The sequence below is a fragment of the Myotis davidii genome, unplaced genomic scaffold (genome assembly GCF_000327345.1).
Source record: "Myotis davidii unplaced genomic scaffold, ASM32734v1 scaffold1773, whole genome shotgun sequence".
In the NCBI taxonomy this organism is placed as follows: domain Eukaryota; kingdom Metazoa; phylum Chordata; class Mammalia; order Chiroptera; family Vespertilionidae; genus Myotis; species Myotis davidii.
Window position 1 is genome coordinate 78,687 of NW_006284099.1, and position 14,946 is coordinate 93,632.

General features: G+C 38.8%; 1 protein-coding gene across 15 annotated transcripts in view; it reads right to left on the reverse strand.

The window, feature by feature from the left end:
- HUWE1 (HECT, UBA and WWE domain containing 1, E3 ubiquitin protein ligase) overlaps positions 1–14,946 on the reverse strand; it is a 150,042-nt gene that overhangs the window by 70,438 nt on the left and 64,658 nt on the right. For all 15 annotated transcript variants that reach the window (XM_015568292.1, XM_015568280.1, XM_015568295.1 and 12 more), the window contains 6 exons: positions 11,190–11,296; positions 10,767–10,944; positions 9,225–9,316; positions 8,290–8,501; positions 2,648–2,705; positions 1,443–1,619 (listed from right to left, as the gene is read on the reverse strand). In XM_015568292.1, the coding sequence (XP_015423778.1) occupies positions 1,443–1,619; positions 2,648–2,705; positions 8,290–8,501; positions 9,225–9,316; positions 10,767–10,944; positions 11,190–11,296 (824 nt within the window). The remainder of the gene's footprint in view (positions 1–1,442; positions 1,620–2,647; positions 2,706–8,289; positions 8,502–9,224; positions 9,317–10,766; positions 10,945–11,189; positions 11,297–14,946) is intronic.

Genomic DNA, 14,946 nt, shown 5'->3' on the forward strand with positions numbered 1-14,946 from the left:
AAAATGTACAAAGGGCCTGAACAGATAGTTCTCCAAAGAAGATACTCAAATACCAATAAGCACATGAAAAGATGCTCAACATAATTAATCAGGGAGAACCAAATCAAAACCACAAGATCTCAGTTCACACTGACTGGGTTGGCTACTACAAAAAAAAAAAAAACAAAAACAGAAAATAGTAAGTATTGATGAGGATGTAGAGAAATCAGAATCCTTGTGCATTGCTGGTTGAAATGTGAAAGTGCTGTGGAAAACAGTATGGTAGTCGTCCCCCCAAAATTAAAACCAGTACTACTATATGATTCAGCACTACCACTTGTGGGTATATGACCAAAAGAACTGAAAGCAGGTGGAATTTAAGAAGTCAAATTCATAGAACCAGGGAATAGAATGATGGTTGTCAGGGGCTGGAGAGAAATGTGGAGATATTGGTCAAAGGATACAAACTTTCAGTTATAAGATGAATAACTGCTGGGGATTAATGTATACCATGGTGACCATAGTTAATAATGTATTCTATTCAACAAATTTGCTAAGAGTAGACCTCACGTGTTCTCACCACACACAAAAGCAGAGGCTTGAAATATTCACACACCCGTGTTCATAGCAGCACTAATTCATAATAATAGCCAAGGCATGGAAGCACCCCGAATGTTTATAAACAAAATCTGGTTTAAACATAGAATGGAGTAAATCCAGCCTTAAAAAAGAAGGAAATTAGGACATATGCAACAACATGGATGAATCATAAAGACATTATGCTAAGCAAAATAAGCCAGCCACAAAAGGACAAGTACCTTATGAAGTGCATTTTACATGAGGTACCTAGAACAGTCAAAGTCATAGAGACAGAAAGCAGAATGGTGGTTAACCAGGGGCTGGGAGGGAGAGGGGGGATGAGGAGTTGTTTAATCGGTATAGAATTTCAGTTGTTCAAGATGAAGGGACTTCTGGAGATGGGTTGCACAATAATATGAATGAAGTTAATACTACTGAACTATACACTTAAAAATGGTTAAAGTGATAAATATCATGCTACATGTATTTAACCACTTTTAAAATAAAGAAAGTTCACATTTTGGCAAAATTTGAAATAAACTACCGGCTACACCAGATAGTGTTAAAAGCATTCATGATAAAAGATGATACTAATAAAACCCAGCTCCAAAGCTTTCTTGGAGATAGTCCCTTCCAGTGAACTGCAATGTTAGAGCTATATACTGACCGAACTCAGGAACAAAGAATAAACACTTCAACTTTTCAATGAGAAAAAACGTGGCACACCATTTATCAGTCACAAAATTCACCTGTAATATGTGACTCAGATTTCATCATTACTTTTTAGTTGAAAGTAAAGGAAAACCACAGTAGAGACACACAGATAAAAGTATTGGAACAGACTTCTAAAAAGAAATGAAAATATTCGGCCAGATGCTTCTTACCAATATGGATTTGCAGACACCTGCAACAGCCTGACAGGCTGCAGATGTGGGAAAGTCAATGGGCAGATTGGGAAGACCCAAAATGGTAACCAAAGGCAAGAGTCCTTTCTGATTCACAAATTCCTGGCAGTGGTCATCTGTTGTATTGTTGCTCAGAATAGATTCCACAAATTTCATCTAAGTAATAAAAAATTTAAAAAAGAGTTAGAGCCTGACACTTAAAAGGCCAGCTTGGAGTAAGGACAGGGTAGCCTTGTAGTCAAGAAATCAGTATTTTCTAGAATACCAAAACCTCAGGTAAACAGGGATAGATATATACGGACACTAAACATCCAGAAAAATAAGGGATAATTGCAACTTCTTCCCAAGCTACCTTTTCAGCCACACATAAAGTCATGTAATTTGAGAGCACAGAGAGGTTAAATGACTTGCTCAAGGCCACACCATGAACTAGTGGCAGAATCAAGTCTGGTCTCTTAATTTCCTCATTTTGTGCTCTTTGCAATGATAGTATGTTGCCTCTCCCCTGCAAGCAAACATCATTAATAGTTTTCCTCAAATGTGCTCATAATGCAAAGTAAACCTAGAACTCTGATTCGGACCAAATAAAGCATTCTTTAAGGGAAAGGAAGTAAAATGTGGGCAACAAATACATAGGCACAAAACAAACCATCTCTGGAAGCCTTGGAAGTGCTTAATGGGCTAGAACAAATGTTAAGTAGGCTTCCCCTTACAGGGAAACAATTCTGGGAAAATTCAAACACTTCACTTTTTCCTGTGAGACACAGGAAGTTACAAGAAAAGGCCACATTACTTTTTTAAAAAAAAAGAGAAGTGAATGAGAAAAATGGCAAGTAACAAGAAAAAATATATGCGGACACATTCAAAGAACATAATACTGAATTGGCTTAACAAATCCCACTCTTCCTGTTTGGATTCCTACAGGGAATGGCAACAAACAACAGAAAATCAGGAATATTAAAAAGAGAGAGGGAGAGAGAGAGAGAGAGAGAGAGAGAGAGAGAGAGCCAAATTTTAGAAAACCAGTCTCACAGAACAAGGTTTGCACACCTCTTCCCACTTCTCTGCATTTTAAGGGCCCCCGTTAAAATAAAAACACAGAAATCTCTGGACTATTTGGTAACCCCGCACATTTTCCAGAAAATAACAAACCTTTACTTATTTTCCCCTACCATGAATCTTACCACATTAAGGATGTAATCCATGAGGGGAATAGGAATACGTTCCTCTGTACCAACAACCCTGTTAAGGGAGAAAAGAGTGAGTTACACAGAAATTCATGATACAGTGCAAGAGAACAAAGTGAGGAAAGAGAAACAGCATGAAATTCTAGGCCCTTTTCTGAAGACTTATAGCCTTTAGTGTATATACAGCATAGGGGGGAAAGAGCTGAAATCAACTCTGCAGCTAGCTTTCCTAGCCTGACTAGATTGAGAAAAACCAAGAAAAGAAAAACCAAGCCTTCGCAAATTCAGCATTTGTACATATGTCAAAAGAAATTACCCTACGTTAAGCAAGTTCAATTAAAGGACTACTTAAACATTTACTTGAAGAAAAAAAAGATAGACGAAGAAACAAACTCATAAACATCTTACCATGTCCTTGCATCAGGTTTGAAATTATAAGAGAATAGGAAATAGAATTTAATTTTGCTCAAAATTTCATGCTTACACTGACAAACCATTCAGATCAAAGCTGGTTAAAGATGAAGCCAACTCCCAAGGCTTCCTTCTCTAACAATCTGTGCTTTTGTCACAATAGTTTCTGAACTCTCCAAAAATTGTGATCAATTCTTTTGCTTCAGATGCTTCAATGCTGCACTGCAGATGAAAAGGCTGCACTAATGCCATAGCCACAGGAAATGCTGCCTTTAGCCCAATGTCTATATCTTGGCATTTGTAAGAAATAAACAGAGGGGGAAACTCCACAAAGTATATTGACATGAAACAAAATCTACCTCAAAGATAAACCATAGGCAGGGATAAAACTTGAGTCAAATAAAGAGCACTTTGTCTATAGGCCTCTGGAACAGATTTTTGGGGAAAAGGCAGAGATAGAAGAAGGGAGAGGTAGTGGGAGAGAGAAGGCAAGAAAAGTTGGTAAGAAGCTAATAGTTCTCATCTCTGAGTAAGATAAAATGTAAATAAATGTTTGCCAGGCACAAAGACATTTGACAGCAAAATTTAAACTAGGTAAAGAGTGGAAAGGCATCAGAAATGGCTCCATGGATGAGATATCCAGAATTAGGGTTTGGGTAGGATGTTGTAAACAGGCTCAGTGAAGAATTTGGGAAGGAACTTTGTACAAAGGGAGAATCCAACAGCCAGGAGTGAAATGATTCCATGAGAAATTATAAGCCTTTCCTTAACTATAAAGTTCTGCTTGGGGAAACACTGTAGCATCCCATGCTACTTACACCAAGCTGGGTTGCACCTCCTTGGAAAGAACCCAGAGATCCATCTCTACAGGTAAGCGACACAGGTATGGTTCTAGCCTATTGAGACAGCCGTCCCTTTGCGAAAGCCAAATATAACAGCAAAGAGCCAAAGCAATACCATGAAATGGGATCAAGATACTTCCTTCGTTTACTAAATGGAAGTTGGAGAGGAGAACAAGAGAGAAAACAAACAAATAGATGCTCTTAATCCAACTCCAGAAACAAACCTATTCAGAAATCACTTTTCTTCCTACCCTCATCTTTTGGCTTCCAGGTTCAGGATATCATATAGAAATAGTAAAAATGATCAGCTCTCTTCAGTAGAAATTCCCCTACCGACTGGTTTTAAGAAAAGTGATTATAATCTTAACCTCGTATAAAACGTTGACTCCAATAAAAGACTGCATTCCCAAGATGAACCTAACAATTTATCTTAATTATAAAATTAAAAACTTCCTGTTTCCCCCTCCCCCCAAAACAGGCACATATTCCCAAGCTCAATTTTACTCTGGTCAGTTTTACATGTATATTTATGGTGCTGAAGTCCTTAATCAGAAATAAAGGAGGATTACAATTGAGTGTCACAGTATAGTGTATAATATATAACACAACAGAACTCATGGGTTTTTTTGAGGGGTGAGTGGGAGAAACCAGGTCTCTTCCAGCTCTTAAGGAAACATAGCTGCCTCTGGCAAAGAAGCCCTGCCAGTGGGCCATGATTCAAGGAACAACCCCTTCTTTGCATTCGCTGCCTTTAAAGTACAGACAAGCTGCTATTCAAGTTCCCAAGATCACATGGATTTGTATAATCTGTATCTTTTAAGTTGTTCAGGATAGGCTTAGGTTAAGTTAGGCAAAGTAAATGAAATTGACCACGGAAACCCCTCACCATATTGCCCCAATTAAAACCCCTGGTTACGTACTGCTAACTATATTCACTCCCAGCAATATCAGTTTAGAAGGTAGAAGAGGCCAAAAGACAAGTATTTGATGAATGCCGCCAAATGTAGAGCAGAACTCCATGTATGTGGGGGAAACTGTAGTGCCTAAGTTTCCTTATCCCAAATCTCTAGCAGAAAACCATGTCTCAAGATCAAATACAAATATCGTTTTCAAATACTAGCTGCAGATTTTGGAAAAAAATAAGGAACAAGAACACGGTGTTAGCCTGGAAAAAGAAGGAAACTCATAAGTCAACAGGAGAATAGATAAACCTCGTAGTATATTCATACCATAGACAACTACTCAACAACAAAATGGATGCTGACAGAATCTCAAAAACACATTGAGCAATAGAAAACAGGTACAAGAAAGTACACAGATCAGATGATACACATTAATACTCCATTTATCTATTTACATGATGTTCTAGTATAGGCAAACTTACTCTATGATGACAGGAATAAGATTAATTGTCTCATGTTAGGGTGGGGAAATAAAAAAAATTTTAAATCTGTGTTTACTGTATAGAAATTATACCTTGATAAAAAAAATACTGGAAATTTTATTCGTTCATTTAAGGCATTGGAAAAGAGACTAGGGCATGGGAGACAAATTTGTTTGGGAGTCCGACTGAAGAATTTTGTGATTTGGGGCAGGTATGAACAACACTTTGGGGGGGGGTAGCATACACTGCAAATTTTTCTAAGCCTCTTCCTATATTGGCAGAAAGTATATAGCAACTCCTACCGTAACAGCTGCCTGGGATAACCCTTTGATATACTGCAGCATTCAAAACAGAGGGCAAGTTTACTAGACAGCATCTTGCTTTTTCTTCCAGCCCTAATAATTCACATAGTGACCCAATTGAAGCTTCTCAAAGTGGCATAAATAGAAAAGTATACATGTATCAACATTTGCGAGACTCTTAGGTATGTTATATGAATGAGGTTGTGATGAACACCCAGACCATACTGCGTATAGAAAAATCTTGATATCATGGAACAGCAACTACTAGAGTCCTTTGCATCTTATAAGCTATACACAACTAACACTATGGTAGGGTATTAATGCTGTGGGTCTAGAATTTTTCTATCTCTTAATTCTCATTCATGTTACATTAGGGCCAGCTCTCTTAGCATTTAAGACTCAGGAAGATCATTATTCTAATGTTCTTGATTCATTTCATCAACCCACTAATTAAATGTTTATTGACTAATTACTATATACAAAGTGATTGGGATATATTGTTGAGTGAGACATTTGTCCCTGCCGTGAAGGAGCATACAGGTTAGTGGGGTGAAACCATTAGAATATCTGAATAATTTTAACAAAACTGTTAAACAAACACACAAGACCGACTTTCCATTTGGAGGTAAAAGGAAAAGCACCTTTAAGAATGAGACATTCTTAATGTGTTGCGGGCACATCCCCAGTGGGGAGTGTGCAAGAGGCAGCTGATCGATGTTTCTCTCTCATCGATGTTTCTAGCTCTCTGTCCCTCTCTCTTCCTCTCTGTGAAAAATCAATAAAATATATATTAAAAAAAGATAATTTGGGGATTCGGGATAAATATGGATAGAACTCAGTGACACATGATATCTCAAGAAAATCATGGAGAGTGAAGACATGGAGGACTTGAGAAAATGTTAATATACCATAACAATTTGAAATCTGGGTATGTTAGATCTAAGATATCTGTAAAATATCCAGGTAGAAAAGAAGGTGCGTGCAGATGAATGTACACAGCTTGACTCAAAACTAGTACGACTCCCCGCCCCCCATGTTTAGCAAATCTTTCCCTTGTTTGTAGCAAGGAAAGAAAACCCTACTCCAGCAAGCTGGCTGACAGTCGAGGGAATGGCAAGGAAGCACTAAGATTCTGACTATTTCACAAACAGTCCTGCTTTCTTTTAGGGTATCCCCCTCTTTCCAGAAACACTTGGAACGAAACAGAAGATGCTGCTAGAATGATGCCTACTCAGACAAGTTAAGATATCTACTCAATAAGGCAATGTACTTAGTAGTTAATGCCTCTCTTCCAAAAAAACCCCAAAAACAAACAAATAAAAAAACCTCTTACCAATAGGCTCAATCCTTCCTAGAGTTCCCATAGGGCCCACTGGTTTGAGTCTAAACCTTTGCTCCTGCTGTCTACTCCACCATAGTCATCTCTTAAGCCCAAGCTCAAACCCATTCATATCCATGCCTAAAATGCTCATGCTTTTCTCAGGACTACTAATCTATACACAAAAAGAGCACTATTAAATGAACGAATGCATGACTGTCCAGACGCAGGGGTCCTCAAACTTTTTAAACAGGGGGCCAGTTCACTGTCCCTCAGACCGTTGGAGGGCCGAACTATAGTTTAAAAAAAAAGATGAACAAATTCCTATGCACACTGCACAAATCTTATTTTGAAGTGAAAAAACAAAACGGGAACAAATACAATATTTGTATTTGCATGTGGCCCGCGGGCCATAGTTTGAGGAACCCTCGTTTATTTTATTGAGTCGGGTTAATATAGAGTTTGTGGAGAAAGAGTTTGGCTTAAATTTTTTCTTTTCTTTTTATAAGGACACATATGTAATACCCTTTGTAATACTTTAAGCAATAAAAAAAAAGAGAAGGCGATTAAATTGTAGCTTCAATAGTCAGGTGGACTATCTACTACCAGCCAGCAGTCTTTAAGCCCACCTACATCTTACCATCCAGATAGACAATTTTGATGTTAAACATACCTCAAATAAATAGAAAGAAAAATCTACTGTGCCTGGATAAAGCATATAGTACATTCCAAAGCCTTCTGATTTATCTGTAATAAGCATACAGTAATAAAACAAAAACAAAAAAATCCCTGTAACTCTTAAGGACTTTTTAGGAGACAAGCTTCAAAAATGCAATGTGTTCCATTTGTGCTCACTTATGGAAACAATCAGTCAATGATATAAAATGCCTAATCAACAAAAATAAAATAAGACCTCTGAGGAAAGCCCACCAACAAGATATACTGAATTCTGATTCAACTTTATGAACGGCTTTTAAGAAAGATAGTTTTGTGGTCCTGGCTGGGTGCTCAGTTGGTTGGAGTGTTGTCACACACACCAAAAGGCTGCAGGTTCAATTCCCAGTCAGGGCATGTACAGGAGGCAACACATTGCATCTATGTTTCTCTCTCTTGCTCTCTCTCACATACTCTCCCTCCCTTTCTCTCTCTCTAAAATCAATAAAAATATCCTCAGGCGAAGGGAAAAAAAAAGCTTGCTAAGATAACCAATAAAAGTAAATATCAAACCACAAATGACACACAAGAGTCAAAGAAAAAAAAACCTATAGACTCTTAGGGCCAGAAGAACCTTAAAATCATCTAATCAAACTCCCTCACTTTTACAGATGAAAAAGACATGCCCAAGATCACATGACTAGTGAACCTGTCTTGCAAACACTCACTGCTGATTAGGCTCAGTTTCATTCTGTTGGGCAGAATTAAAGCTCTGCATGGCCTGTACTTCCTCTTCTTCCTCATCCTCACTAGAGGCCTCTTCTGCAGCATGATTAGACCTTGGGGGAGGAGCAGTGGCATTGCCATCTGCCTTCTGGATTGATGGCTTCTGACAGATGTATTTAGGGTCTCTCCCAAGGTTACAGATTTCTTCAAGTAACTGAAAGGTACAGGAAATAAGATTATTTATTAGTAATTAAGGAATGTAGGAGGTAACTAGCAATTTTGGGACCACTTCCTATGTGCTATGTGCCAAAACATTATATGCATGTTATGCACCATTCCTGAAATGTCGCTGTTAAGCCCATTTTATAAACTAGGGAAGTTCTGTGAAGTTAAATAACCTGTTCAGCATCACATGGCTGTTAAGTGACTGACTGATCTGAGTGCATGTCCTAATTTACTAAGCACCAGAACTCATATACTAGTCTCAACAATCCTGACAGGGAACTGGCAGGACTCATAAATGGGGGGGTGGGGGGGGAGGAAAAAAGGAAGAAACAAAGATTAGGAAGCGTAATATGCTTTTACAAACAGAAGCTAGGCCTTAGCAACTTGCTCATCTCCTATACAGGAGGGAGCAAAAATAGGTTTACAGTTGTTCGTATGGAAAACAATATAATAATAATAAATAATAATACAAGAATGTTTTGGGTACTGTAAATCTACTTTTGTCCCACCCTGTATTAGAAAGCAATATTAAGTGACTTTTTTTATGGGGGGAATGGGCAAACGACCAACCCAGGGACATGAAGAAAATGAGGCAGACACAACCCTCTTTCTTATAGGCACAGTCTAAGAGTCCAAACAATCTCCAGCAGGCCAAGCCTTTTTCTAAAAGTTATCCCCTCAATGCTGTCTCATGCCCATGGTCACTTCTCACCTTAATGATGGCAGTTGTTGCATCCGTTTTGAGGGTGGGCTGATGTCTCATAAGCTCATCAACAGCACTCCCCAGGTTGGATGCAGTATCCCCTTAAAAGCAAAAAGTGAACTGTTAGACTGAAGAAAATAGAGCTTGACCTAATTTTTGTGCCAATATAAGGAGAAAAGAAGAAAACGATATAAGGAAAAAGAAGAAAATTATTGCTGTAATTTTCTAATGTCATTTCTCGAATGAATTCACACAAACCTTGGCAACCAAATCACTGGGGAGGAGGAAGGAATCACTGTCAGTCCAGTAAACATATTTTAAAGTGCCCATGTATGCCATATTCTACCCTGGCAATCTGCCAAGGTCTGAACTACTACTGCAGAGTAAAGAGAGAGAAAAGAAAGGAGCATAACCATTAACCCTCTGGCTGCCCCAGTAAAGAATGATAGCAGCTATGCCATGGCCAGTTTGGGTCAGTGGTTAGAGTGTCAGCCCGTGGACTGAAGGGCATGTACCTTGGTTACAGCTTCCCCTGGAAGGCATGCAGGAGGCAACCTAATCAATGTGTCTCCTTTATGCTTCTCTCTCTCTCCCTCCTCTCTCCTTTCCACTCTCTGTAGAAATCAATGGAAAAAATATCCTCAGGTGAGGATTAAAAAAAAAAAAAGAATGATAGCAGCTAGAATACTACAGTGGTAACTGGAAGCATAAAGCACATTTTTAAAAACTGGATGCTTTGTGGAGCCTTACCTTCTTTCTATTCTTTAATGATCTGGTTTCAAATATACTGAGAAAGAAAACTCTTTCTATCTTAGGGACTTGAATATCAGAACAGATTACCAAGATCAACACCTTGGGAATCCATATGTCCTCTTACTACACACTAGATGGTGGACCTAGAAATCTACTGCTGATCTCTAATACCCATTACTCACCAGCACCGTGATGGTACATTTAAGAGTGAACTGTTGAGAAGCAGGGAAATATTATAAGCAGAGACTAAGGATGAAGTATTCCTCTCTACCTGCAATTTCAGGTATGATGATAATTCCCATTAGGCTTAGCACACCTAGCCAGAGAAATGATGTGAAGTCAAGGAAGAGTTTCCTTGCCAATTGGTGACTTTTAATCATCTAAAATTTTGGAACAACAGCAACCGAGTATCCAATATAATAAAAGGGTAATATGCAAATTGAATCTAATGGCAGAACAACCAGAATGACCACTGGACTAGTCACTATGAGGTGCACTGGCCACCTCTTGGTCCCTTTTCCCGGCTGGCAGGCTCTGATCGCCTGATGGCTACCTGCAACATGGGCAGGGCTGGCGAGTGGGCAGAAACAACCAACATCTCGGTCACTTCCCCAGCTGTCAGGCACCAATCACCTGATGGCAAACGGGGAACTGCCGGTGCATGGGGGGTGGGGGGGAGCGCTGGCTGCTGGCAGTTCGGGAAGATGGCCCTGATCACAGGCCAGACCTAGGGACTGTACCCATGCACGAATTTCGTGTGCTGGGCCTCTAGTTTTAAGATAAATCCTTGTGACTTACCAAGGGGGTCAGAACTCCTCCTCCTCCGCATGGCTGGGAGGTAATCTGGAGACAGAAGAACTTTGAAGAGACGTTCAAAGGGCTGACACTGTACAAATGACTGAAGACCTCGTGCATTCAAGCAGAGTGCACTGAATACATTTGGGAGGGAACCAAGGACTTCACGAGTAGCAGGAACCTAGAGAGAAGGTAAAGTGAGCCTGAAGACTTCTAAAAGAGTTCAGGTGTAGATGCTAAGAAAAACATTGATCAGGGGTATCACACAGATCTTGATAATCAGGTTACAATTAGTTTCAATAGCACATACAGAAGACATGAAATAGGATTTTCATGCTATAAGACTAATCAATTGTGTCTGTCTGTGTGTTTTGCAGGGAGGGTTATACATGGAATATTCTTTACAGAGCAGCAAAAAGAACTCACATCTTTGATAAGCAGTGCATGCAGCATGACATCTGTTAACCCATTGTCCTGGAGTGAGGAGAGCAGTGATGGTTCTTGAAATACAAACACAGTCACCACTTCAGTAGCTTAAAAAAAGGAGAGAAATATGAGATACAGAGATTCTTCACAGGTATTAAAAGGAAAACTTGAAAGGCTAAAATAAAACAAACAAAAAAAGACAATACTAAATGCACAACAATGTAAATAATTGTTCCTACCATGAAAGTTGCCAGTACTACTCATTAGAGATTAATCATTATTAAGAATTTAGTGACTACCCTTCAAGATTTTTATGGGCAATGTAAGGCATGACAACTATAGTTAATAACACCGAATTACTGAATAATAATGTACCGAATCCTGGAAATATGCTACTAGATTAGATTTCGGGTGTTCTCATCACATAATAAGGTAACTACACAATATGTTAATTAGCTTGACTATAGAAATCATTTCACTTTATCACATACTGTTGTACACCTTAAATATATATAATTTTACGCAAAAAGATGTTATATTGTATATAACTTGTTTCTTTCTAATTGTAATATACACCATAATAATCTCCTTTATCTTTCCCTGTCATTACTCATTCAGTTTGAATGACTGCATACTATTCCACTAAATACATGTACCACCATCTATATAAACACACCAATTTTTGTCAGCTTAAGCAGGAAAAAAAACTAAGATGAAGCAGAGGATGGTTTGCTGGGATAAATCATAAAAAATGGACAAAATGTATTCTTAAAAAGCCTTTTCAACAACTTAAAAATATCATCAGCACTGTTAGGAGTCCTTTGGTACTAATGAGACCAATTTTTGACAATAGAATACTTAGAACTGTGCTGTACAGTCTATCAATGCTTCTAGAATATGGCAAAACTCTACTCAAGAGGAAATAGTACAGCATTAATTAAAAAGTAACCAAAAGATAAGCTAGAAAACAACATAAAGTATAATTTAGTGAAACTGTAGGTAAAAAGAATGAATAATTAAAACCAATAACTAACCCTATGAAAAGACAGGAAATGAGTGAAAAAAAGGCAGCTAGGATGTTAAGAGAGAATATAATTGGGTAAATAAGTATGGTAGAAGAGTTAGAGGTAGGATTGAGGAGGGGACAGAATCTTTATTTGGTGGGTTTCAGCATGAAATTGTTGCAGAAGGACATCCACTTCCTTAGTGACTTGCCCTCATGCTCTTCCCAGCCTCCCCGACAAACTGAGTGAACACTACAATGAAATAATCTCCCCGATTTGAGACTATTTTGCCCTGGCATATACAGCCTACATAATTTAGAGCAGCGGTCGCCAACTGGTGGACCGTGAGGTCCAAAAGGTTGGTGGCTGCTGATTTAGACAGCAGAACCTCCCACTCTCCAACCCCCTTGGACTATAAGTTCTCCTATGACACAACTCCTGCTCAGCAAGGTCATACACTCACTTCCACCAACCACACCCTTCTTAACCCCGACACTCTTGAGCTATTTCCTATGGATATTGAACGCCCACAGCCTCCTAGATCTAACCAGAAATTCAAGTTCTTTCATCAAGTCTTACCACAAAAGGGAGCATTGGGCTATCTTTTTACTTATATTGGGTGCCATCACCACCTCTGGTGTAACAGGCACAAATGTAGGTATTTTTAATTTTGTAAGAGACTCATCTCATAGAGCAGTGATGGCGAACCTTTTGAGCTCGGCATGTCAACATTTTGAAAAACCCTAACTTAACTCTGGTGCTATGTCACATATAGAAATTTTTTGATATTTGCAACCATAGTAAAACAAATATTTATATTTTTGATATTTATTTTATATATTTAAATGCTATTTAACAAAGAAAAATCAACCAAAAAAATGAGTTCGCGTGTCACCTCTGACACGCATGTCATAGGTTCACCATCACTGTCATAGAGGCTACCCAGACAATGGCACAACTCATAAACCAAACAGCTCAGGCCTTAGAAGCCCTTAATGAGGAATAACACAGTCTAACTGCTCTGATAGTTGACAACAGATTGGCATTAAAATAGCCACTAATATGTCAAAGTGGAGCTTATGCCTTAAAGAGGACCTCCTGCTACATGTGGTTCAATAATAAAGGAAAGATATATAGAATAGTTCAACAAATAAAACAAACCAACACAGCCAATCATATTACTAAAATACCCCAAGATATTCTCAGACTCTCCTCGCCCCCTATTCATCCCCCCCCCCCCCCGGCCATCTTCTTCTGCCTGGGTTTGAAGGCTCTACACTATTACTTATGGACCTACAATAATAATTTCTGGCCTAATTATTTTGGGTTGGCTTTGCAAATTTGGTCTCTCTCGAGTACAAATTTTTTAGTAAGAAACTTGGGAAGTTGCTATGCTAATTCAAATGTCAGGGATGAATTCAGACTCTAGAAAAGGAATTCTGATCTCTACTGATGGTTTGTTTTAGTTTTTTCAGTCTCATTTCCTACCTCCTACATTATCCTGAGAGGGCTTACCTGCTCTCCATCCCTAACCCATAAGCACTTATATTCTCTTGCAGCCTCTTTTAAATTTCCCCTTTATTAAAAAAAAAGGCCTGTGAACTTGGTTTTCTCTCTCTGTTTATGGGCTATCTCCCAGACAAAGTCATCCTTCCCTGTCCCCTGACCTGGGACTTAATCGGTATAACAAATCTTTTTCTTGATCATACCAATGTACTACTGTTGTGAGTGTTGTCCTCTGAACCTAACCTTGGGAGGAGTCTCTCCATGTCAAGGCGGAACTGCTAAAACACAAGGGAATACTTCTTCAACCTAATAAAGTGGAACAAAACCTTCAACTCAAAATCTTCTGCTAACCTCAAACTTAATGGTGAAATACTGAATGCTTTCCTCCAAATTCAGGAATAAAGATGTTCATTCTCACCACTTCCATTTAACCCTGTATCAGAAATCTTTGCCAATTCATTAACACAACAAAACAAATAAAAAGAATAAAGATTATAAAGAAGTAAAACTGTTTGCAGATTACAAGACTATGTAGAATACCTGAAGAAATCAACAACAAAAATTATGAACTACTAAGTTCAGCAATGTCACCGGATAGAAAATTATATAAAAACTAGTGCCCCGGTGCACAAAATTCATGCACATTAAAAGGGAATTAGAGGAAATATTTTAATATTGCTATTTGCCCTTTCACCATAATAGAAGTGTCAGAGATGAAAGAAAATTGGTAAAATGTATATGAAAATCTCCCTCCTGTCAGTCTGGGGTGTGCCGTAGGACCCAGATTCAAGTCCCCGCTCACCCGCACGCACCTCGAGACCCAGACTTGGCCAGTCCTACCCCCTCAAGCCCCACAGGGAAGGAGCATCCTCAGGTCCCCTGCCTGACACCGGGCAGGAAGGTGCAGCCTCAGATCCCCTGGCGTGGCCTCAGGTCCCCAGGCCCTGCGTCAGGTCCCCTGGCCCCGGTGCAAGGGCGTGATGAACATTTGCATAATAGCTCTTTATTATATAGGATCTTAAATTGTTTCAGCAAGGGAGTATCTAAATTGTGGTAATCAAAACTACTCCTGCCAGATACCCCAAAGTATTAAAAAATAACTGCTACTGGTACAAGGAGGTTTTTCTATTTTTATACCTCTCACTAAATTCCTTTACAGTTTTAAGGAGAATTCTAAAAGCCAATGTGTTTCATGTATTGTCCTGAATATGTATGGCACTGAATAAATGGCAGTTAATAAAAATGAA